At 47.3% G+C, this 26,586-nt stretch overlaps 1 protein-coding gene and 1 pseudogene across 3 annotated transcripts; one reads left to right on the top strand and one right to left on the bottom strand.

The window, feature by feature from the left end:
* Window positions 1–4,632: 4,632 nt before the first annotated feature.
* Window positions 4,633–17,841, bottom strand: Cacng6 (calcium voltage-gated channel auxiliary subunit gamma 6). Of its 3 annotated transcripts, XM_038341107.1 has the most exons (4): window positions 17,511–17,841; window positions 12,118–12,192; window positions 10,244–10,381; window positions 4,633–4,871 (listed from the first exon to the last, which is right to left on the bottom strand). In XM_038341107.1, the coding sequence occupies exons 1-4, from the start codon at window positions 17,839–17,841 to the stop codon at window positions 4,633–4,635; spliced, it is 783 nt and encodes a 260-aa protein (XP_038197035.1). The 3 variants fall into 3 exon arrangements, with proteins under 3 accessions (XP_038197035.1, XP_038197036.1, XP_038197037.1); XM_038341108.1 differs by lacking the exon at window positions 10,244–10,381; XM_038341109.1 differs by lacking the exons at window positions 10,244–10,381; window positions 12,118–12,192.
* On the top strand, window positions 8,951–9,122 carry LOC119822107 (annotated as a pseudogene).
* Window positions 17,842–26,586: the final 8,745 nt, after the last annotated feature.

The following is a 26,586-nucleotide window of genomic DNA, read 5'->3' as shown; positions in this document are numbered from 1 at the left end:
TTAGCATGATGATGGGATTAATATCTGTTTCCATGGGCAGACTGTCAGCTCCTCAGGGGTCGGTCTTCACTGCCTACTGCATGCCAGCCACGAAGTGCCGCTTGATAAACAATAATAACTGCAAAGACAGATGCAGCTATGATCTGGTGCCAGGAGGCCTCCAAGCAGCTTTGCAGGGATTATTACCGCATTTACTCCTTGGAATGGCCGGGGGAAGCCAGTGTTGTGCTGAGCCGGTGAGCATTCCTCAAGATGGTGAAATGAAGGCGCATGGGAGGCAGGTTCCTTCAGCAATGTGGAGGAGCTACACCTTAAAACAGACTTGTACTTTCATTTGTTTGTTGCTTGTTTGTTTGTTTTGTTTTTGTTTTTCGAGACAGGGTTTCTCTGTGGCTTTGAAGCCTATCCTGGAACTAGCTCTTATAGACCAGGCTGGCCTCAAACTCACAGAGATCCGCCTGCCTCTGCCTCCCAAGTGCTAGAATTAAAGGCGTGCACCACCACCGCCCGGCCTGGACTTTGACTTTCTCTTCTTTTTAAGGCTTTTGTTTGGCTGGTTGGTTTTTATCTTTGGTTGCTTTAGAGATAGGATCTCATTATATATAACCTTGGCTGATCTAAAATTATTTAAACCAGGCTGGTGCCAAACGCACAGAGATCCACTTGCCTCTGCCTCCCAAGTGCTGAGATTAAAGTATGCATCACTATATCTGGCCTCCTTTTATGGGCTGGAGAGATGGTTCAGCAGTTAAGAGCACGGACTGCTCTTCCAAAGTTCCCAAGTTCAATTCCCAGCAACCACATGATGGCTCACAACCATCTGTAATGAGATTTGGTGTCCTCTTCTGGCCTGCAGACAGAACATTGCATACATAAAAAATAAACCTTACAGGCGGGCGGTGGTGGTACACGCCTTTAATCCCAGCACTCCGGAGTTAGAGTCATAAATAGCCCTGGATACCCTGGAACTCACAGAGATCTGCCTGCCTCTGCCTCCTGAGTGCTGAGATTAAAGGTGCATGTCACCACAATCAGTATGCCTGAGTTCTGAACTTATTCCGGCTTCTCTTATAATTCTATGCTTTGTAGTGAATAGGTGCGTGGTGCGAAAGGCCTGAGTTGCAATTATACCTTCGCGTAGCAGCTGTATAGCTCTAAGACAGGCCACACTTAAGTTCTCTGACGGGTTGTGTTTCTATTGAGACATCAACAGCAGTGTAGCAGGCTTGTGTCACATAATAAAACCCTTGGACCAGTGTCTGGCACACAGTGGTATGTGAGCAGAGAAAGATAGCTCTTCATCAGAGATGAAGGAGCTTTTCTTGCTGAGAGACTCCAGGTCTGACACAAGGTCCTCGTTTCCTGGTGGCTTGAAGGACGTTTTGGAAGAGGGAGCAAGCAGAGAGAGGTTTAAGGGCTGGAGGACGGAGGGGAGCAAACGCTGGGCTCTGGACCTGCACTTGTAAACTCACAGCAGCCGCAGTCACCTGCACAAGATCAAGGCAGAAAGATCACTCAATGTTCCAGCAGGAAGCACTCGAATTGGACTTGGTAGGTTACAAGCGAGAGATGGGGGAGATATGAAAGCATATGCTTTTGTGTTGGGGTGCCTTGTGGGAATAGGAGGAGACAATTGGAGCTAGATCTGACTGAGGTGCAATGCTCATATATATTGAAATTTTAGAGAATAACAGATACTTTTATTAACAAACAAGGAAAGAAAAAAATTCTTACGTCTCCATGTCTCCTCTATGTCCCCAACAAGATGCAGTTGCCATTCATGAATCTCATAGTGCCCAAACTCTACCCACCATTGCTCAAAGATGCCTGCATATAGTATGTGCATGCACTTGTGGGGGGGGGGCATGTGTGTGTGCTTGTGTGCAGACCAGATAGTTTTTGAGCCCCTCATGTGTGGTTCATGAGGAGGCTAGACTACCTGAAGAGCAAGACCTGCCTCCCTAGCACTGGAGTTACAGACCTGGGCTGCCATAGCAAGGTGTGCACATGGGTTCTGATTTTCATACTTGCATGACAAAGGCTTTACTGAGCCACTTCCTTGGCCTCTACTTGCACATTTTATTTGTGTGTGTGTGCACATGTCATGGTACACATGTGGAGGTCAGAGGGCATATCTGTGTGCCTATGTGCGCATGTCATGATGCACACGTGGAAGTGAGAGGACAACTTTCTGAAGCTGGTCCTCTCCTTCCACCACATGGGTCTTGGGGATCGAACTCAGGTCCTCAGCCTTGGCAGCAAGTGCCTTCATCCTCCAACAAGAGCAGTCTTGTTGGCCCCTCCTCCCCATCTTTCTCAGTTTCTATCCTAGAAGTACCCACATTCTTGGGTGCCAAAGTCTGGATTCACCTGCTGGGGATGTTGTCACAAATCATTGCCAGGTGCTTGGACAACAAACCTGTCGCCTTATGGTTCTGGATGTTTTAAGTATAAAATATAGGTTGAGCATCCTGCTTCCTTCCTTCGGAGGCTTGAAGGCAGGGATCCACCAAGGGGCTTCCTCTTCAGTGTACAGATGGCTGTCTTCTTCCTGGATCCCTCCATGTTTCCTGCTCTCTGTGAAGTTCCATCTCTGTGTCCCCATCCCCCCTTTTCACAAGTTGGGTTGAATTAGAGCCGAGCCTCGAGACCTTGTTTTATTGTGATTATGTCTGTAAAGACCTGCTCTCCAGAAGCATACCTATGACCCTGGCACTGAGGCAGAAGAATCACGGTAAGTTTGCATCCAGCTTTGGCTATACAGTGAGTTTTAGACAAGCCAGGAGTTCAAAGCAAGATCCTGCCTCAGAAGCCGGGCGGTGGTGGCGCACTCCTTTAATCCCAGCGCTTGGGAGGCAGAGGCAGGCAAATCTCTGTGAGTTCGAGACCAGCCTGGTCTACAAGAGCTAGCTCCAGGACAGGCTCTAAAGCTGCAGAGAAACCCTGTCTCGAAAAACCAAAAAATAAAAAAGAAGATCCTGCCTCAGAGCAAACAAACAACAAACACATCATCAGGGGTGGACACGGTAGTGCTTGCCTGACACCCTAGTACTCAGGAGACAGAGGCAAGAATATTGAGAATTTGAGGCCAGCCTGGCCTACATAGTGAGACTGTGCCTCAAATTTTAAAAAATAAAATAAAATAGAAAGGGGGCTACTTGGGAATAGGTAGGGGAGTGGGGGTGGGGCAGATGATGATGTGGTCAAATATATTTGTACAGAATGTCATAGGAGGGGGAGGGGTTGAAGAGATGTCTCAGCTGTTAAAAGGAACTTGTTGCTCTTGCAGAAGACACAGGTTTGACTCCCATCCCATGGTGGTTCATGACCATCTGTACTTACATTTCCAGGAGTTCTAATTCCCTCTTCTGACCTCTGATGGCGCCAAGCACACACAAGGTGCACAGACACACAGGCAAAATACTCACACATAAAACAAAAATCAATAAATCTAAAAAAAGTCATATGAAAACCAACATTTTTGCACTATGAATATACATGCACACACACGCGCGCGCACACACACACACACACACACACACACACACACACACACACACGTGCATATACATGAAACTATAACCAAACAAAGTTGTACTGAGAGTCCCTAGCACATGCACTTTCGGGAAGGACAAGATTCAAACTGTAGCCATGTCTGCATTCTGAACTGTTTTCTTCTCCCAGTTCTCATCTGCATGTGTAGGCATGTGAACTACTGTCTCCAGGACAGACAGTCGCATGTGGCCAATGAATGAAGAAAACAGGGGTTCCTTGTCCCACCCTAGAATGCATGAGCTCCACACAGACAGGCTCCAAACCAAAGCTGTCACATCTTCAAACCTTTAATCCCAAATCAGATCACAGTAAAGTCAGGCCCGGCCCAGGCTCTTCTCTTCCCCACCAGGCCGGCGGAGGACGTCTCTCCCTCAAGTGAATCAACACAGACTCAGACAAGGAAGCCCCCCCGCCAATCCTTTTGAGACCCCTGCCCTCCCACCAGCTTATAGCTGTCTCCCCAACCTTCCTGGAAGGTTCCCCAGGAAGCCCGTGTTTGCCCATAGCCTCTTCTCATCCTGCCCCAAGCAACCCAAATTCAGCTACCAAGAAAAGGTGTGTGTGTGTGTGTCTGTGTGTGTGTCTGTGCACACACACGTGCACATGTGCGTGCGTGCATGCATGCACACGTGCATTGAGAGAGGGTCAGAGTTCAGCATCAGGCATCTTCCTCCATGGCTTTCAACTTATTTTTTGAGACAGGGTCTCTCACTGAACCTGGAGCTAATTCATTGGCCAGGCTATCTGGCCACTAAGCCCCATGTTTCCCCCAGTCTCTACCTTCCCAACCCCGGGGATTACAGACATGTACCACTGATTTGGCTTTTAAAGTGTGTTCTGGAAGCCCAAACCCAAGTCCTCATGACTTGCTCAGCAAGTACTTTACCTACTGAGCAATCTCTCCTGCACCCCCAAAAGTGTTATTTACAGAGAGAAAATGAGGGGCCAAGACGTTTTGTAAAATGGACCCCCAGAGTGGGAAGAACAGTCTCTCTAAAAGAGAGATGGAAAGTCTTGAGGAGAAAGCTGGAAACTGAGGCAGGCTTGGCAGATGCCTGCAGAAAGCAGGCCAGGGCTCTAGGTGGTTGGGTCACCCCGCTTGGGGCACAGTGACCGCCAAGGCCAGGAAGGCAGGGAGAGCAGCAGGAAACAGACTCCCCCCAGCAGCAGAATCAGGCCAGCACCCACACCACATCCCAGGGACCAGGAATACTCATAGGTCAGGCGTGGAGCTGGGGGAGCGTCAAGGCTGGCTCCTTGAAGCAGGGCTCTAATGGAATGCCGGAATACCTCCAGGCTGACCAAGAGCAGCAGGCCTGTGAGGGGAGAACAAAGAGAGATTTGGGCTGGAGAAATGGCTCAGTGGTTAAGACCACTGACTGGTCTTCCAGAGGACCTGGGTTCAATTCCCAGCACCCACACGGTAGTTCACAACAGTTTGTAACTCCAAGATCTGACATCCTTACATAGACAAACATGTAGGCAAAACAACAATGTACAAAAATAAATGAGTAAGTAAATGAATGAATGAATAAAAAGTAGAGAGTGAAATTCTTAGCTCTGGGACTCCAGTTCGGGTTTGAGACTGTCACCCCTCCTTTATTCCTTTATCAACCAAGGATCCTCTTATGTTTTCCTTTGGTCATTCAACGGTCATATTCATTCCACCAATGGGGGACAGGAAGCAAGCATTACATCTGTGCTTAACATGGAGACATTTTTTCCTCTCTCTCCCTCTGTGTGTGTGTATACGTGTGCGCACACGCGTGCATGTGTGCGTGCCTACCCATGTGTGTATATGTGAAGGCCAGAGGTCAATGCAATGTGTCTTTCTCAATTACTTTCCACTTTATTTTTGAGGCATTAAGGTTGAACCCTGGGCCTTGTACTTGCTAGGCAAGTGCTCGTCCACAGAGTTACACCTCCAGCTCCCACTTCACATTAAAAACACTTTTAAATTACATTTTGTTGAGTGTATGTGTGCTCCATGACACATGTGTGGAGGTCAGAGAACAACTTGTGCAAATCAATTCTCTCCTTCCACCATGTGGGACTTGGGGAGTGAACTTGGGGCATCAGACTTATTTCAAATCCCTATGCCTGCTGAGCCATCCTGCAGGTCCTACACCTTATTTTTTGAGACAGGGCCTCTCATTGGCCCAGTGTTCATAGTTTGGCTAGACTCACTGGCCAGCAAGCCCTCCTGTCTCTGCCACTCTGTTGGGATTATAGATTTATAAAGAACAGAGTATAAAAGATGTCTTGCTTTTAACGGGTTCTAGAGATTAAACACAGGTTGCCGTGCTTGCAGCAGAGAGAACTTTATTGACTGAGCCATTGCCCTAGCCTCCCATTTCTTCATTTTGAGACAAGGTCTCCTATAGCCCTAGCTGCCCTGGAAGTCATTATATATACCAGGCTGGCTTTGAAGATCCAGAGATTCTCCTTTATCTGTTTAAATAGTGGGATTACAGCATTTTCCACTATGCCTGGCTTAATCACTTTTATTTGGGTTAGGAGGTAGAGGTTGAGACAGGATCTCTCTATGTAGTTCTAGCTGTCCAGAGCTTACTTTGTAGACCAACTTGGCTTGGACCTCACAGAATCCTCCTGCCTCTGCCTCCCAAGTTCTGGAATTAAAGGCATGTGCCAGCACACCTGGCAAACAATTTCTGTAGATGGGTATTTTACCTGCATTTTTGTCTGAGTGCTGTGTGCACAAAATGCCCACAGAAGTATCAGATCACCTGGGACTGGAGTTACTGATGGTTGTGAGGAATTGAACCTGGATCCTCTGGAAAAACTGCCCGTGTTCTTAACAACTGATCCATCACTCCAATTGAAATCATTATCATTTTTAAAGGAATTATTTGCTTCTTAGTTTGAGACAGAATCTTGCTATGTAACTCAGGCTGTTCTCTAACTCACAATTCTCTTGCCTTAGTCTCCTGAGTGTTAGGATTATAGGTATTTACCACAATACCTAGCTAGCTCTTTTTATAGGATTTTTCTCCAATCCTTAGGCATTCTTGTCAAACAAAGAACACAAATTAGGTACTACTGGCTAGGGGCTGCTATATTGCACCTTCAGAAACAAATACAGGAGGAAGAAGAGGATTTCAGAGAGTGATATGCGGTAGGGAGAAAAAAATTAAAGGTGTATTTTTGCATGTCTGAATGTGTGTGCAGGTGTGCATGCCTCTCTCTCTGTGTGTGTGTGTGTGTGTGTGTGTGTGTGTGTGTGTGAACTATGTGAGTACAATATCCACAGAGCACAGAAGAGAGGAGCAGATCCTCTGGAATTGGAGTTACATGCAGCTATGATCTGCCCAACATGAATGCAGGAAACCAAACTTGGATCCTGGAGAAGAACACCAATTGCTCTTAACCAATGAGCCATCTTTCCAGCACCTCCAAATATTTAAAGTAGGGAGAGGAAGGAATGATTTGTGTGCTTATTCCTAGTACTCAGGATTACCACAAAGTCAAGGCTGGCCTGGGCTACATAATACATTCCAGGCTAGTAATTAATACATGAAAACAAATGCTGGCAAGAATGTTCACTGTTGAGGTGAGTTTAAAATGTAGCTGCTGTGGAAATCAGTATTCCTGAGTGATATAAAAAAGCAGGCTGAGTAAGCCAAAAGTAGCAAGCCAGTAAACAGTATTCTTCCATGACCTCTGCTTCAGTTCCTGTCTCCTGCCCTGCTTTGGCTCCTGCTCTGACTTTCCTTAGTGATGAACTATTACTTGGAAGCATAAGATGAAATAAACCTTTTTTTCTAACCAAGTTGCTTTTGATGATGGTGTTTAATCACAGCTATAGAAACCAGGAGGTGGTGGCACATGCCTTAAATCCCAGCATTCAGGAGGCAGGAAGGAAGGAAGGAAGGAAGGAAGGAAGGAAGGAAGGAAGGAAGGAAGGAAGGAAGGAAGGAAGGAAGCTTACCTAGGATAGCATCTATCACTACCACCATCATTATCACCATTATCACTAATAATGCAATGACACCACCACTGTCACAACCACCACATAAACACTAATATCTAGCACCATCATCTCTAGAGTCACAACCACTATCATCACTCTCATCACCACAACCTATTGCCACCATGATCTCTATCCCTACCCTAACCCCATCGTAATCACCATTACTATCATCACTTTTACTGTCATCACCACCATCTCTATCACCAGCTCATCATTTGCAGTGCAGTGAAAGAGGCCAAGAAAGCTTAGCATCAAACCTTGCCTCTGGGTGACTACCTGTGCAAGACTGGTCCATCAACAATCAGTTACGGAAATGGAGATACATTCCTCAGTGGTGTTGTAGCCACTGGTAAGTTGACTTTGGTGAAGCAAATTACCTTCTACCCATGCAGGCAACCCTAATTAAATGCAGTGGGGCACCAAAAAACAAAGCCATGAAAGTTGAAGGAGAACTTGTAAAGAAGGGAGTTGACAGGAGAGGGACTAGGGGGAATGCATGGGGTGGGACAAGGGGGAATGCATGGGGTGGGACAAGAGGGAATGCATGGGGTGGGACAAGGGAGAATGCATGGAGTGGGACAAGAAGGAATGCATGGGGTGGGACAAGGGGGAATGCATGGGGTGGGACAAGAAGGAATGCATGGGGTGGGACAAGGGGGAATGCATGGGGTGGGACAAGGGGGAATGCATGGGGTGGGGATGTGAAAAAAGCGTCACATGTCATATACATGCATTTGCGTATGCATGAATGTAAAACTGTGAGCAAATTTAAAAGGGAAAGGTCCCACCTCTGCCATTAGGGGCTGTGTGTCTATGAGAGGTCACTTGACTTTTCTGAACTTCAGTGCTCTTATCAACAAAATAAAGACTAATAGCCTTTGGGGCTGGAGAGATGGCTTGATGATTCAGAGCACTTGCTGCTCATGCAATGGACCCAGGTTGGGTTCCCAGCATTCACACGGCAGCTCACTATCATCTGTAACTCCACCTCAGGCACCATGCACACATATGGTGAACAGACATGCATGAAGTCAAGCTTTCATACATATTAAATAAATATGTAAATAAATAAGTAAAAAATAGGGACTGGAGAGATGGCTCAGCAGTTAAGAGCACTGGCTGCTCTTCCAGAGGACCTGGGTTCAATTCCCAGCACCCACATGGCAGCTCACAACTGTAACTCCAGTTCCAGGGGATCTGACATCCTCACATAAAGCAAAGCTAAATAAAGCACTAAAATTTTTTAAGTAAATAAATAAATCATAGCAATCGTTAGCTAATCCACTCAATGTAAAGCTTTGAGGTAGATGTCCACCAAACTGAAGTCCTTGTTATTACTGAGGTATACATTTCACAAGATGTGGCATTTTTTTCTGAATCTTCACCTACAAAAATATAACACACATCGTTTCTAGGCGTTTTGGCCAAAATCATGTGTAGCATCTGTTCTTATCCAATTAATATATGGTGTGTCCTCTATATTAAATGATTTTTGGAGTTAGGAGTTGGAGTAGAAGCTTACTCTATCCACTCCACTCATCGACCTGGTATTCACTCCAGGAATAGTGAAAAAAAAAAGAATATAGCACATAAGGCTGGAGAGATGGCTTAGTGGTTAAGAGCACTAGCTGATCTTCCAAAGGATCTGAATTCAATTCCCATTACCAACATGGTGGTTCATAACTATCTATAATGGAATTCGGTTACCTCTTCTGGTATTCATGAAGACAGAGCACCCATACACATTAAATAAATACATCTTTAAAAAAAATACGATACAGTCCCTGCAGACTCAAAGTTCAAAACCCAAAGACTGTTTGGAAACCTTCTTAATGGCTTAAGACTCTCTCATCTTCTAACCTACTTAGCTCCTGAGCTTCTTTGACCACTCAGCATGCAATACTGCTCACAGACCTGCCTCTTCCTCCAAGTACACAACAATGTTGGAGATTCCAAGTCAAATCTAAAAGAGTGGTTGGAGAGCATTCAATTGTCATGCAACAACAGGATTTAGAAAGTTCTTGGATTTTAGATTTTACATAAGCTCACTCCAACTCCTGGCAAGCAACAGTGCCTGAAGATTTACCCCTCCCTTTGGTACCAGTCATTGGAGACCCCATGTCCAAACCCAAAATAGTATTATTTAGAGAGATTCCACCCTTCTGCTGACAACAGAATTTGGAATTCTTCCATCTTTGAGCCTACTACAGCCCTTGAACAGACCCCTCCTCTGCTACCAGCATGGAGCAGTGAGTAGAGATCTCATTCTCAGTGTATAGAGATTCTTGGCACTCCCAGCTCCAAATGTAAAACAGCATTTAAATCTAAATAAACCTTGCCAGTAAGAGTCCTTGGAATTCTTCCATCTTTGAGTCTACTAGAGCTGTTGGGTTTCTCTTTACTCCCTACATGCAGTTGGACTTGGAGATTCTACTTCCCAGCATGCAACATTGTTTGGAGTGCTCAGCACTCAAATGTGAGTGGAGATGCTAATTTCCAGCATGCAACAGTTGGTAGAGATCCAACCACCCAGCATGCAACGGCGTGTAGAGATCACCTCCAGCATGCAACTGGATACAGTTTCCACCTTGCAGCATGCAGCAGCATGTGGAATCCCACCTCCCAGCATGCAGCAGTGTGTAGAGACCTCACTTCCTAGCATGCAATGTCCTTAGCCTCCACACACTCAGCCCTCACCTGAGAGGCCAAAGCAGACAGCTCCCAAGCGGAGCAGGAACTCTGCACCTTTGCTGAGTACCATGATGACACAGAGGCAGCCCAAGGCCATGGCTGTCAGGCTCAGTACAGCTATCACAGCAGCTGCCAGGTTTACTTCTGCAAGAAGGGGCCAAGGAAGAGGCAGAGAACATGGGAACAGGAGCATGGACAGCACTCCTTCACAAGAACCACAACCAGAGGGACGGAGGACGTCAAAGTCCTCCTGAGAGTGTGTTATTTACACTGTTGAAGGAAGGGAGACTCGGATAGGTCCTTTAGTTACTTGGCTCGGGTTATAGAGCAAAAGGGGAACAAGTCCAGGTCAGGGATACTGGAATGACAATCTGCAACTTGTCCTTTGGTCATCACTGGGTCAACAGATAAGGAAGTGTAGGGAACAGGGTGTAGGAGACAGTGGTAAAGACGATTCATTATCCTGTAATCACACAGGTTGTAATTTTCCCCAACTACCCCCAGCTGGGGAATTCTGGTAAAGTCATACACTGCCCTCAGTCTTCAGCTCTGGAAATCAGGATCAGAAGTCACAAGAAGTGCTCAGTGTACTGCTCGGCATGTGGAAGATGGTCCAGACCAGTGCACCAGGTTATTTTACCGTCTCAGAGGTGCACAGGGATTTGACTCAGGTCACACGAGGAAAGAATGGAGAAGGTAAGGGCCTACTGTGCACCAGGTCTCAGAAGAGTTTTGCTGCATTAAATTCTCATTTTAAAAAACAAGCGAACAGCGAGAGACATGAAACGATCCCAGTTCCTCTATGAAGACACTGGGGCATTGCAGCGATGTTCAAGAAGCTGGATTTAGGGTAGAAAGGACAAAGTTCTCAGAGTCTTTTTTTTTTTTTTTTTTTTTTTTTTTTGGTTTTTCGAGACAGGGTTTCTCTGTGGCTTTGGAGCCTGTCCTGGAACTAGCTCTTGTAGACCAGGCTGGCCTCGAACTCACAGAGATCCGCCTGCCTCTGCCTCCCGAGTGCTGGGATTAAAGGCGTGCGCCACCACCGCCCGGCTTCAGAGTCTTATTGTTTGCTTTAATGGTAGCTGCCAGAGACACATTCAATTTTAAATTCACTGAAGTTAAAATTAAAAATTCATTTCCCCATTACACCAGCCACCTTCTGAGCACTTGGCACTCCCATGGGGCTCGAAACCATTATATGGACCAAAGAACACATGCAACATTTTCATTTTTCACATACAATTCTATAGATTCAGATTTTTGGGGGGGGGGGGGATTGGGATCATACCCCTGCCCTTTTGTGGGAATGGATAGTAATACTCTCAACCATTTCTGAATTGTTTTCTCACTTGGATGATGAAGCTAAAGTTCCAAACTGTAGGGTAATAGTAAGAACTAGAGTTAGTGCTAACAAACCTTGAGTGTTGAGTTTAGCATGTACAGTGCCCTTAAAATGCTTATAATGTTCAATACAGAAAGGAAGTATAATTTGTCCAAGCCACACGGTAGAGGCAGAGTCGGTGATCAGAATGCTGGACACAAGGTCTGGTGATCACTACCCCCACTCTTTTTTATTGTTGTTGTTTTTTTTGAGACACGGTTTCTCAGTATAACAGTACTGGCTGTCCTGGAACTTGATCTGTAGACCAGGATAGCCTCCAATTCACAGAGATTTGCCTGCCTCTGCCTTCCAAGTGCTGGAATTAAAGGTGTGTCCCACCACTGCCTGACTATTGTCCCCACATTTAACCCACGATCACCCTCGAAATATGGGACAGTACCAAATCTAAGCCCATCCCGAGCACCAGGCTGTCACTCACTCCTTCAGAGCTGTCATCCTACCCTCACCTCTCCCTTGTTGCAATATGAGATGTCCTCACCTTTCATGGTGGTTCGCTGGAAGATGTGTGCATTCTCCCCTGTGGTGAAGAATTTGAAGTAGGTGCAGTTTGCTTCTGTGGGGTTCAGGAAAGAAAAAGAGGAGGTGATGACATGAAGTTCTGCATAAGCTCAAGGCTGGACACTGCCCAGACACTTACAGGGAGCTAAATATAGAATATTAGTATGACTGACCCACAGCAGAGAAAAATCAGACTGGCAAGATTGTGCAGCGTATAAAGGTGCTTGTGCTAAGCCTGAGGACCTGAGTTCAATTCTTGGAATCCACATGGTAGAAGGAGAGAGCTGACTCTGCACACACACATACACACACACACACACACACACACACACACACGGTTGGGGAAGCAGAATAAATAAATAAATGCAGCACGATGGACAACAGCACTGAGATGTAAATATCACTTGCCGCATCACTGATGTCTGGGGAATGTGTTGTTAACCCCAAAACCTATGGTCTAAGCCTTTGGCACAGTGAGCCATTCACCTCTCTGGACTCTGAGATTCTTCCTCTTTAAATGAGTTGACAATCTCTCCTCCAGGCTCCTTCATGTGAGTCTGAGGAGCAAGTGGATTGGAAATGAGCTTTCATTTCATTCAACAAAGGACACCAAGATGCAGGTACCGGGAGGTTAAGGGACTCGGAAAAGAGTCCTCTCTCCTATGTTGCATACACAAAGAGCTCCTGCCGATTAGCAAGGGGGAAGAGAAGTTACCCCATTGAAACACGGGCAAAGGATATGAATAGTGATTCACAGGAGGGCAAATCTGGAGAGTTCACAAGTACATGAAGAGAGACTGCTGCAGCGGGAGGCAGAGAAATGCGACTTTAACCAGCAGGGAGGAAGCACTTCAGATCAATTAGTTGGGCAAATATTGAAAGGGCAGTGTGAAGCATTGGGGGGAGAAGGGGAAGCAGCTGGGAGGGTAAACCGACACTAGTCTGTATGTGAAGGACTCTGACATACTTAAAGCATGAAGTGCAGGTGTACAGCAGGCAATAACCGTTCAGTCAGTAATAGGCCAGGCGTGTGACTAAGGGACAATGAGTATGTCACCTCGCAGCTGGAGAGATGGCTCAGTGATTAAGAACATATCCCATCCCTGCTGAGGACCCGAGTGAGGGTCCTGGTACCTTCATCAGGCAGCTTAAAACAGCACCTCCAGCACCGGAGATCCAATGCCCTTTTCTGGACTCGGTGGACCTTTCTGAGCCTTCACACACAGGTACACATTGTCCCCCACATATACGCATAATTTAAAAGTAAAAGTAAACTAAGTCATGATTTTGTCACATAGAAGCCATCCTAATCTACATGAGTACATGCTTTGGTGTTCTCCAACATGAATCGGCTTAAACGTGCATTTCTCAGAATACATCTCTGCTACTAAGTGACACGTGTTTATATGTCTTTGCCCTATAACACGATAATTTCACTTCTGGATATTCCAAGAAGGAAAAAATACCACATGTGGGAATATAGATATGATTGTTCTCTGTGGCATCGTTTACTAAAATGGAGTAGGAGATAATCTAGTGTCCATCTCTCAGGCGATAGATAATTGAGATAGATGCTCTCGTGGACATCTTTATAACAGAATCATGATGAACTAAGAAAACATAAAGCAGGTGAGAGAGATTTGGAAATCAGTATTGAGTAAGAAAAATTGCATTGAAAACAATACAAAACCACATAATACAATTTCTTCAAACCAAAACACACACACACACACACACACACACACACACACACACACATATATATATATATATATTCAAATTCTACATTTTTTTCCAAGTCAAAACATGTGTGTATGGATGCAATGCCAAACACATTAGAGAACTGAATTAAGAAAGAATTTTTTTTTGTGATGGGTCTCCCTGTGTAGACCTGGCTATCCTGGAATTTGCTATATAGACAGAAAGATCTTCCAGCCTCTGCTTCCCAAGCGCTGGGACTAAAGATATGTACCACCCTGCACAACTTGGGAAATAAATTTTAAAATAGGCAGATGTAGTGTCAGACTGGCCTATGTGAGACTTTGCCTCTAAAAAGAAAAAAATTTTAAGACATAGCATGAGGGTCTTCTGAAAGCAGACAATAATTTTTGTGTAAACATTTTATGTAAATATATGTAAAATTCACCCAATGCTGTTATTAATTTAACTATGAGAAAGCTTAAACTTAAAAAACAGAATGTTCTAACATGCTAAGACAGGGTATCCTAAGCTGACCTTAAACCTGCTGTGAAGCAAAAGATGGCTTTGAACTTCTGACCCTGCTGCCTCCACCTCCCAAATGCTAGGACTACAGGCATATGGCACCATGCCTGGTTTATGTGATGCTGGGGATGAAACTCAGGGCTTCGTGCATGTTAGGCGTTAAACAGTACGCCAATTAAATTACACCCTGGCTCCTAAAATGCATCCTACACTCCGACCTACTCTTATTCTACATATGAGGAAACTGAGGCACAGAACAGATGGGAGTGTGCAGAATCACAAGGGGTTGAGAACTTTGAAAAGGGAGTCAGACAGTTTGGAGAAATGGAAATGGAACTTTACCAATTGAGTGGGGAGAGATGAAGGGACAAGGGGGTAAATCCACGTCAAGTGAGAGTAGGGGGCACGCCAGATATCAGTTTGGGAAAGTGGGGTTGCAGTTTTTAGGCAAAGGGCACTTCTTGTGAAAGGAAGATGCTCTTTGTGGACACTGGTAGAGGATACATTCTAGACCCATGAGAGAGTAGAGTTCCTTCTGGGACTGGGTGTGGTATCTGGCATCCCATTTGGCTGCTGATAACAGGACTTTGTGTCCGTGTCCCACAGAGGACAGGGCAAACTCACTTAGGAAGCAACAGAGTGAGTCACTCTCTGATATGATACCTAAGGGACATGTAATGCTTTCTTTTAATTTTCAAATGAAGTTATTTCTTTGAGACAGTGGAATCTAAGAGAGGTCCTCTGATGAACAGAATTATGGTATTTTGGGAATGGCCTTGTAAGAAAGGTGAAGTCCTCTTGTTTTGTTTTGTTTTATTTTGTTTTTGGCACATGGTGTTATGTAGCCTAGGCTGACCTACAACTCACTATGTAGCCAAGCTGGCTTTGAATTCCTGGTCTTCCTGCTTCTGCCTACTCAGTACTGGTGTGTGTTGCCATGCTCAGTGGTGAAGTCCTTTCTGACAAGCAGAGGAAACAGCAAGAGGTGTGAAGGACCTCATCATACACGGTGAAGTGGCAGCGGGCAATCTTTTCTCCCAAAGAATGAGGGTCTCTGAGACCTTAAGTTCTAGTTACAGCAACAAAACATAACTCTTAGGAACAGAGACATCTGAAAGTCAAACCACGTAGAACTAGTCTCAGGCATAGACTGAACACTAAGAGTTCTTGCTTCTTATTTTTCTCCCCTGTAGAACAAGTATGGTGAAACTCATCAGTGAGCTATGTTCCAGTCTCTTACTGGGAGATTCTAGACAGGTGCTCTACCATTAAGTCACACTCCCAGCTCCTTCATGGGAGATTCTAAGCAGGTATTCTATCTCTGAGCCACACACCCAGCCCCTCACTGGGGGCTCTACCACTGAGACATGCCTCCAGTCCTCTTTTCTCTTTTTAAGAGAGGATCTCACAAAGTTGCTCAGGCTGACTTTCAACTCCATCTGTATCCCAGGCTGCCCTCGAGCTCTCATTCCTCCTGAGTACCTATGACTACAGAATTGCACCACCAGGCCCAGCTAGCATCCCATATTCTTTTTCATTATCCCATTCTGCAAAGGTTTGGGGTCATCTTGACTGAGGTCCCAAGCAGTGAGAAGCACAAGAATTAAAATAGCTGATCAGGACAGACAGGTAGTTCAAGCCACAAACAGTGGCTTTCCACTTCAAAGGCTTAGAACATTATATTTTGGGTTCCATACCACATCTGTAAAAGTAGCGGTTGAAAAATGAAAGGAAATCCAACCAGAGCCCAGAAGGGGTGAAAAGTATTCCATCAGGGGTCCTGAGACTATTGGGTACACACTGGAGAGCAGCACCGCAGAGATCTCATCAAACAAGTGATATCCAAAGTGGTTTTTAATGAGTATCAAATACTGTTCTTGAGTTAAAAGAGGTAAAATAAACACCTATCTAGTTCCCAGGGTGGTATAGAATGTCCCACTTGTCTAAGAAAAGGGCATAGTGTGTTCTGTTAGAGAGTGAGAGGTACAGGATAGCCCTCTGGCACAGCTGAAGCAAAGGAACGACCATGTGGGGAAACGAAGAGTGTGGGTGCCTATAGAGCAAGGGAGAAGGATGGGAAGGTCCGTTCTGACGACATAGAGGTGAGAGAGGCTGGCAATAAACGTTTCTCAAGAGAGACAATGTGCACCCAGAATTGTGAGAGGTACCGGGTAAGAATTTCATTTGATTGTATCCACAAACAGGGAATCGGCACAGATTTTTTTGACTTCCGGGTGGGCGTAGGGTGGTCTGTCTCCACAGAGCCTCACAGAGTGGGAATGTGGGATGTCTCCAGGCTTCTAGTTAAGGGCACAGGCTGTCTGTGGGTGCATGGCTGTCTGATGGGGAATGCAGGCAGTTCTAGGGGATACGGGTTGGCGGGGGTGGTTACAGGCTGTTCTGAGGGTACCAGCTGGGTCTGAAGGCACAGGCTGTCTCTAGGGGTACAGGCTGGTCTGGGGCACAGGCCATAGCTAGAAGACAAACTTTAAGAAACAAGTTTCTTCAGCTCACTGAGCTAATGCGAGCTCACTGACTCCAGACTGACAGCAGGGGAGGGGGGTTTAGAGGGGAAGGGGGAAAGCAGCATAGGACCAAACTAGTTTCTCTGAATGTGGGGACGCTGGCAGTGGGACCAGAATTTATCCCTACTGCTTGAACTGCCTTTTTGGAGCCCATTCTCTTTGGTGAAGGGATGCTTTGCTCAGACTAGATATAGCTAAGAGGGTCTTGGTCCTACCTCAAAGCTATACGAGACTTTGTTGATTCTTCATAGGAAGCCTTACCCTCTCTGAGGAGTGGATGGGGAGTAGGGTGGAGAGGAAGGTGGATGGAGAGAGCGGGAGGAGGGGAGGGAGTGGGAACTAGAATTTGTATGTAAAATGAGAAAAGAATGATTTTTTTAAAAAATAAATTAAATTTTTATATAAAAGGAACAAATTACTTTAGGGGATATGTTGCTTGGGGACATGGGCTAGGTCTGCACTTCTCTCCCCACACCCCCTTTCTCTCCAGTTTCTGTGAGCACAGGTTGATCTAGTCACAAATTCTCAGAAATAAGACTTTTTTTTCTCCTGGAACAAAGTTTTCCCAGACATAAGCTTCTTTCTCCCTGACTGTGGGACACAGGCTCAGTACACAGCCTCTCACCTCCTGGCAGCTCAGCCGGGCCACAGGTCTCCCTGCTCACGGGCACGTCCGCCTGCCACAGTCGCTTGATGCACACCTTCCACAGCCCCATATGGGCAGCCTCACAGACGGCGCTGCCGTTGGTCTTGTATGTATTAAATTCCACCCAGAACTCGGTGCCCACCGACAGCACAGCCAGGGTGGCACCCACGGTAGCCAACAGCAACACTAGCTTGATCTTGCCCTCGAGCTCCGGAGTCAAGCCAAGATTCTGCTGTCCCTGGGCACGACGCCGTCCCACAGCTGCTCGACGGCGGTCCTCCTCTTGCATGAAGAAGTTAGACCACATCATCATGATGATGGGAGCGGGCAGAGCTCAGGCGAGCTTTGAGGAGTCAGACAGACCTGTGCAGGGGGCCCTGAGGAGCAGGGAGCAGGGCCTGGGCCTGGGCTTTTCAAGGAAGTGGGGTGCTCAGCATCAACTAGATTGGGAATAAACAAAAGCTGAATCCCGAATGCAAGAGGAGGCCTCTGCCTCTCAGGAGAGGAAAAATAAACAAAAACAAACAAGCAAACAAGCTATATTCTTGGCCTAAGCATACCTGGTGGGTTTAAACAGACACCACCAGGGCTTGTGCACATGAATTTGGCACAGGAGAGGCCTAGAGGAAAAGCCAGGCTCCTCTGAGGTTCACCTACCCTGGGGAGCTCCGGGCGGGGGCGGGGGGGGGGGGGGGAGACCTGCCCAGTCTCTGCAGGCTGCCGATGGGGTCTCCAGTAAGCCTCAGAATTTTCTCAGACAGAGAAGCTGAGGTGTTTCGTGTGTTTGAGAGAGATAGTCTAGAGTTCTTCGGGCTCAGAGTTTGTAAAGGGGGGAATCACAACACCTTTAGATTATACAAGAGGTAGAACTGTGGTTCCCCAGGGAAGGCTAGAAAACCCTCCAAGTCTCAGAGAGGCAAGGAGTATCCTCCAATATTCACAACAGATCCGGGTAAACTCTTCTGGAATTCCAGAAAAAGGGGATGGGTGAGTCAGAAACTACACAGAAAAGAGCCCAGGTCTCAACGGTGGCTGAGAATCTATGTGGTGTCCTGTAAAAGAGTCTGGGGGGCTCTCTGAGGGCCCAGGAGAAAGACCTGGGGTCCCGACAGGGCTCAGATCAAGGCACTGTGGTCCACACCGTGGCTCAGAAAATCAGAGCAAAGTACCCTGCAGGCACTGGACCTGGGAAGGGACACAGTGAGTCCGTCTAGTCACTCGGCTCCCCCTCCCCCTGGCTCCCAGGGCCGGCCCGGCCGGGATCGCTCCAGTCTCAGCTCGGGGTCCCGCGTTCCCCTCGGTCTTCCCACCCGGGTCTCCCGGGTACGGGCCCCTAGCGCTCTCCTGCCTCCACGCTGCGCGCTGCGCCGGCCCCAGCTCCGCGATGCCTCCGAAGCGTCCGGCTTTGCTCGCCTCCGCCCGCTCGGCCCTCCGGACCCGCTGTGCTCGCTCCCGGCCTCGCCCCATCCGCCCACCCCCACACCCCACCGGCTATTTCGGGCTCGACCCGTAAATAACACCCGCACCTGTCGCGGGTGCCTGTTGCCATAGGGATCCCGGGTATTTTAAGGGGACAAGGGGCGGGGGAGAAAGGCCTCTAGGAAGGAGGGGCTGGGGGCCGGGTCTTCAACAAGCAGAACCTAGGGAATTTTGTTTCCCCAAGGGTCCGGAGGCGGGCTGCAAAGTCCAAACTCCAAAATCTGGAGGCAAAGAGCCAGTGAAGGACTGAGAACTTGTATTTCTGTCCTGAGCAGGCTGGGCTGGAAACTCGCTAGCTGAATTGCAGGGTTCTAAGAGACAGAGGCTAGGGAGAAGGATTGAAGGTGGGGGTGGAGTGGACCCCTGAGTCTGAGGGAGAAGGACTTGAGTATGGGCTTCTGGGTTTGAAGGGGAAGGGCTTGGTTCGGACTCCTGAGTCTGAGGAGGAGGACTGGAACCTGGACTCTTGAGGGAGGAGGCTGGGGCCTGCACTCCTGGGCCTGAGAAAGGAGACTGGACCTGGACTCCTAGGTCTGAAGGAAGAGGCTGGGGCCAGGAGTCCTGGATCTGAGGGAGGAGGGCTGGGGCCTGACCCTTGAGTCTGGACTGGGGAATGGGAGGGTGACAAGAGTGGAGAGGGGGACTCCAGGGTCTGAGGAAGAAGGGTAGGACCTGTATCTCTAGCGGAGTTGACTGAATTTGCTGAAGGTCTGGAAGAGGTCATCGTGGCCAAAATCCTGGGTATCGATGGATATAATCAGTTGCAGTGTTGAGGCCTCAGTCCCCCAGAAGGAAGAAAAGGCAGAGCTCAGGGAATGGGGCGGTTTGGACGCACGAAGCAGAACAGCTATCCTCATTGGATTTATTAGACTGAGTGCCCCTGGGGGACCTTCCATGCAGTTTCAGCTCCCTCGGGGCAGACACCTAGATGGGGACAGCCGTGTTGCATGGCAGCAGGGCCTGATTCTTAACCCCTCACTCCCTCTCAGCCCTTCTATGGACCACCCAGGCGGGACTCACCTTTTACCAACTCCTTCCTTTCCCAGGTGCCGTCACCAGGTCCCTGGAACACCCATGCCACCTCTGATGGCCCTGCTCTGGACTGTATCATTGGAGGTGATTGTGTGTCTGACTGTCGCCTTAGACTGGCCCAACCTGTCACGGTCCTCTCCATCTCAAGGTCAGATATACAAGAAGCTGTAGACACTCCAATGGGTAATATGAATGGATGAAGGATGGGTGAATGAATGGCCTGGTGGAATGAGATGGCATATACACAGCTCCCTGTCCAGACGAGGAAAGATGGGACTTGTCTCTTTTCTACCTGCCTTAGCTCCCATTCCTTGACAAGGTGGACACAGCTCTGAAATGACAGGGCCTGGCATCCCCAAGTCCGCAGAAAACATTCCTGAGTGCTGAGTGCATTTTCATTTCTGAATGAATGAAGGAGACTTCACTGGATCTCTCAGGGCTGGATGGCCTCCCAGCCCCACAATGTCAGCAGCAGGAGCTGGAAAGCGGACAGAACAGCCTCATTCGGGAAGTTCTCCCAAGCCTTTCTTCCCTGCCTGCTACTGAACTGGTCTCCACCCCCAACTTCTCCCGGGCCGTGGGTCTCTCCATCTTTCTCAGGCCCATCTGCTTTAATAGCTCTAGAAATTCGGGGTGTATTTTCTTTTTTTCTGTACATTTTCCTTCTCTCTCCCCCTCGTTTTGTTTGTTTGTGTTTTTCAAGACAGGGTTTCACTGTTTTGCTGTTCTGGAACTCACTCTGTAGACCGGGCTGGCCTTCAACTCACAGAGATCCGCCTACCTTTGCCTTCTGAGTGCTGGGATTAAAGGTGTGCTCCACTGCCACCTGGCCTCCTCTATTTTTAAATTTTAAAAGACTGTTACATTTGGGGTGGTATAGGGGTATGTATGCTATGGTGGGGGGCAAAGAGAAACTTGCAGGGGTCAGGTCTTTCCTTCTAGATTGTGGGTCCAGGACGAGGATTAAACTCAGGTGGTCAGACTTGCCCTGCTATCCCATCCTGGTGGCCCTCTTTAAAATATGTTATTGTTCTAAAAAAAATGTCTGCATCAGAAGTTCATGCAGGCTTTGGACTGCGTCATTCCCTTGCCTCAGCCTCTTTAGTGCTGGGATTATTGGTGTGAACCACTACACCTAGCTCTGTATCGTTTTCATACCAAAATAATAATTGCTTGGATTTCATTTTCCTCTTCTTCCCTCGCGTCCCCATCCCCTTCAATGCTGGATCGAGGCTTTTTTCTCTGAAATCAGGCAAAAGTCACCTCTTATTGAGCTCGTCACCACTGTCCCCATCACAAACCTTCTAGTCTTCCATGTCTTTTTCCAGCTCTCAGCAGCACTGGGCACAGATGGCTGACTTCTTGCTTCATAAAATATTATGTACTTTCCACCATTCTTTCCCTTCCATCTTGTGTGGTAGGGACTGAACCTAGGACAAGTGCTCTAGCCGTGAGCTACACCCCAGCCCCTCACTGTGGTGGTCTAGGCAAGTGCTCTACCACTGAGCCATGCCCCAAACCTCACTGGGGGATTCTATGCAGGGGCTCTACCAATTGAGTCCCATACCCCAACATCACTAACTTTGCCCTCTGTGAGGGTCTGCCTTTCTCCTTTCCCCCAGATCACTCACTCTCTCTCTCTCTCTCTCTCTCTCTCTCTCTCTCTCTCTCTCTCTCTCTCTCTCTCTCTCTCTCTCTCTCTCTCTCTCTCTGAGATGCCTTAGATGTTCCCAAGTTTCTAGAGTAGAGTCATAACTCTATCTAATTACCCCTCACAGTTATCCCATTCTCTGGCATTAAATTTCTCCTGGATGCTGACGTTACTAAAACTTGTATTTGCAGCCCTGACCTCTTCACCACTCTCATAACCAACTGGCTACCTGATACCCTGACTTGGATTTCCAGAGGCATCACCAACTGAGCACATCCAAAAGATTGCTCCCACCTAAAATCTGTCCAGTATACAATGGCTCAACTTCAACTCAGATTCCTTTCTTCTTTTAACCTTAGCTGCTTGATGGCCCCTGCCCACAGACCTAGTTCACCACCCCTGTACACAGAATCTGTAAGATTCCATGCCCCTAATGCTTACTTCCCCTTTTGACTTTTTTGTTGTTTCAGATACAGGCTCCCATGTAGCTCAAGCTGGTCTTGAGCTCTTGATGCCCCTGCCTCTATCTCCCAAACACTAGGTGCTGGAGCCCAGGCATGCACTACCCCCACCTAGTCCTCTTTTTGACAGTGAAATCATTCCCAGCCCACTGACAGGATTCTGTTATTGTCTTGTTTAAATGAAACCATGACCCCAGCATGCCTGTGCTTAAAGCTCTCCAGGTGTTTCCCATCAAAGCTGGAACAGAATATGGAATTTTTTTTTTTTTTTGGTCCAGGGCTACAAGGACCAAATTTTTTTGTTCCCGATGCTTTGGAATTTGTGTGCAAGTTGCTCATCCTTGTTCACACTCATCATCTCAAACAATTTATTTTGAATGGCTTTGCCCTGTCATAACAGTTACCATATCCTCTGTAGCTTTTGTAGTCAGTTGAGTCTCAATGTGCGTTCACAATTGCTACTTCAACTTCTGGAGGGCTGGGGTTTGTAAATGTGCACCAGTGCAGCCAGCTCTGGCTTTTCTTCCTTTTTTTTTCTTTTTTATAAAGCATCTCCATGCATCCCAAGTTAGCTTCAAATTCCTCATGTAGCCAAAAATGACCTTGAACTTCTGATTCTCCTGCCTCCATCTTCCAACTGCTGGATTTAACCTGTGCACGCACCACCACGCAGTTTATACAGTGTTGGGGTTTGAACTCAGCACCTGTGAATTCTAAACATGTTTGCCCACCATCTGATCCACACCCCAAGCCTCCTGCTCTGTCTTCATTTATGAACCTTAGAGAGGTCACTAGGAGAGGTTCCAAAACAGCAGACCCTTGTCTACTTGTCACTTGCTACAGTTTGAATGTGAATTATCCTACAAGGGGTATTAAGAGTTCAGTTATAAATTATTAGGCTTTGGGGAAGTGATTGGATCCTGAAGTCTCAATCAATGGGTTAATCCCTTCATTGGTTCATATGGTGGCTTTATCTGAAGGTAGAAGTGAAAGTAGAGGGTGGGATGAGCTGAAGGAAGTTAGTTGGTTGGCCTTGGGAGGCTATCTAGTCTCCAACTCCTCACTGGGGGATTCTAGGCAGGGGATCTACACTGAGCCCCAGGGGCTCAACCACTGAACTATACCATCAGCCCTCTCTTTCCTATTTGTTTAGAAACAATCTCACCAAGCCAGTCTTGAACTCAGTAAGTTAAGCAGGTGCTCCTCCTTCCTCAGTTTCCTGTGGTCTGTACCACCAGGGCTAGCATACAAATTATTTCTCTTTTTCTAATTTTATGTGTATTTGTGCACATGTCCCATGTGCGTGAGAGAGAAAGGAGAGGAGAGACTGTGCACACACTTGTATGAGGAGGTATAGCCATGGAGATCAGAAGAAGGTGTTAGATTCCCTGGGCCTGGAGTTATCAGTCACTTGATGTGGGTGCCGGGGTCTGAACTCAGGTCCCCTGATAGAGCTGTAAGCATTTTTTTCTTTTTGGTTTTCGAGACAGAGTTTCTCTGTAGCTTTGCTGTAAGCATTCTTAACCACGGATCCACCTCTTCAGCCCAATTATTTCTCTAATGTTAAAATAGAAGCTATGCAGGGTATGGTAGCACACCCTTAATCCCAGTACTCAGGAGGTAGAGGCAGGCCACTGTGGGTTCCAGGCCAGTCTGACCTATATAGTCAAATAAAACAAATTTCTTCAAAGACAAGAAATTGCCCATTCCTCTATGCCTCACGAACTTCTTACCTGCCTTGCCTCTGTGAGGTTTCGGTTTTCTGTTCCTGTTTTGTGTCTCTGCGACTTCTTATCTTTGGCTGCCAAGCTTTTACTAGTCATTCCCGTTTCTCCCTCCCCTCTCAGGATCACCTTCTTTGTCTTTGCCTTTCGTCTTGACCTCTTCTGCCCTCCATCCCTCCTCACCCACCCTTATTTCACTTTCTCCTGCCCATTCCCTTCCCCTCTTCGCTCTGGGCTTGACTTTTGGACTACAGATCCCATCATGCCTCAGAACAGTTATGGCCTCCACATTTGTCTCTTTCACGTCACCTCTCACTATGCCTAGTCTCTCATCCTCCCTACACTAGCCCCCTCCCCCACCCCTGCTCCTAGTGCCACTAAAATTTATATTCCTCTCCCCATTCCCTAGCATCTCTTCCTGACTGCCCTCGCAGATCTGCGCCCAGGTCCTACTCAGCCTCCCCACCTTCTAATTCCATCTGAGCTCCAGAAGCAAATTTCTCTCTCCCTTATTTAAAAACCATGTTCAACACAGGCTGGCCTCGGTCTCACTATACAGCTGAGGATGCCCTTAACTTCTGATCCTCCAGGTTACACCTCCCAAATGCAGGGATTACTAGCACAGTTTACCACACCTAGTTTATATGATACTGAGGATGGAGCCCAGGACCTTGTGAATGTTCAGCAAGTGCTCTCCCAACTCAGCTACACTCCCAGCTCTTTGCATTTTTCTGGAGTCAGCTTCTTAGCCTGGAGCAACCTTAGATTTACATTCTTCCTGCCTCAGTCTCAGTCTCACCAGTACTAAAATGACAGGTACGTGCCACTCATGAAGGCCCCCCCAAAGCACAAATCTCATACCTCATCCCTATGCTTTTTTTCCTCAGTCTACCCCTCCTGTTCTCCCACACTAAGTACAGGGCTGATATGCAGCCCTCAGGGATTATTTACTGAGCAAATGAAACCAGTAAGAACCACTCCACTCTCTGCCTGCTGAGTGACTGCCAGGTCCCTCAGCCTGGAACTCTGGAGCTCCGGATCTGGGTTGTAGATCCTCCACTACTGCTTTTCAGTTGGACTTCAGCAGGCTAGAGTCACTGACCTTCTCCCACCCTCACCTCTCGCACATCATGCTGTTTTGTTTCCATCTCCATCAGCACACACCAGACACCTACTGGTCCTTTAAGTCCAGACATCACCTACTCTAGGATGTTCCATCCCTCCTGCACATATTTGACAGTGGGTCACTCTGTCCTGTGTTCTCAGGTGACCATTATGACCCTAATGTGACACCCACTGCCCTGTCTGTATTGCACATTTTTGACACTGAAAGCAGAGCAGCGATCTGTCACCTCCCAAATCCCAACTCACACAGCACTGAATGCTAATAGATACTTAAGTTAGTAGGACAATGACTGAATGGATGAATGGAAAATGGCCCCAACCTTCTGAGTCTCCTAAACACCAGACACCACTTCTGAGATCCAGCATTTGTGCAGAGTATTCTTCCTCCCACAAGGGGCCTCTGCCTCTTAACTTTTACCTCCGAGTTCCTGTCTTTGTGCCCTATTCCTGCTCAAAGCCACTTTGTGGCCCTTTTGTTGACTTTATAATACACATAGAAGTACTGGACCAGTTTCTCTCAACCATAGCTAGGCTCACTAGACTTCCAGTACACCCTGGAAGCTGCTTCCTGTCCCAGGACTTTGGTATGTTAAATTTTCTGCCTGGGTCACTTCACCTCAGGTCTGACTAGCTGGTACCATTCTTTGTCAGTATAATTGGCTGTGCTCCCCCAGCCTCCCGCGACCCATCTGAGTTAATCTCCCTACCTTGGAGCACTCTGCAGCATTTCATATTAACCCTCACCCCACCCCATCCCCGGTGTGCCTTTCTTAAAACACAAAAGTCTCACAGTCCAGGCTGGCCTCGATCTCAGCATACAGCCCAGGATGACCTTGAACACCTTCCATTTCCCAAGGGTTGGAATTACAGGAGCGCACCACTACACCTCGTTTATGCAACACTGGAGATGTAACCCACTGCTTGCGTTAGGAAAACACAGCCCCAACGGGCCTCTACATTTCTAAGTGTCATTTACTGGGTAGGTACATGATTCTGTGATTTATGACCGTCTCATGTACAAGATGCAAACTCTCTGAGGATGCCAGGGACCCTATTTTACCTCGAGTACAATGCCTAGCGGTTACGCAAACACATAAAATTTCCAGAAATGGATGAATGGATGCGCCTGCGTTTATGTCCCCTCCTCCCTAGCACCGACTTCTGTACCCATTACCTGGTACACAGTAGGTGCTTAATAAGCCCTTGTCAAAAGATGAATGAAAAAGTGAGCTAAATGTCAGCGCACCCCTCCCTTGGCCTTTGCCTTCTGCGGGCCTGTCTCTTTATACAGAACATGTGTATATATAGTTGTAGATGTAACTCTATATTCATGTGTTATGAGCCCCTCTCCAGGAGTTGGGCTGGGCTGGGCTGGGAGTCCCTCCCTTCCCTCCCCCCGCCCCGCCCCCACATGCACACAGCAAAACATTTAAAAAGAAAACATCTCAAAACTGCAAAAAACACCATGGCCCTCCCTCCCTCCCTTGAAATTCCCCCCACACAAAAATAAAACACAGCGCTCCCACGCCTGAGCCCCTTTTCCTGTCCCGTCCCCCTCCCCAAGGGTCCCTGCTTCAGAGCGA

Source organism: Arvicola amphibius, chromosome 8, assembly GCF_903992535.2.
Source record: "Arvicola amphibius chromosome 8, mArvAmp1.2, whole genome shotgun sequence".
Taxonomy (NCBI): domain Eukaryota; kingdom Metazoa; phylum Chordata; class Mammalia; order Rodentia; family Cricetidae; genus Arvicola; species Arvicola amphibius.
Note: the sequence above shows the minus strand (reverse complement) of the source record. Positions and strands in the feature narration are given on the sequence as shown.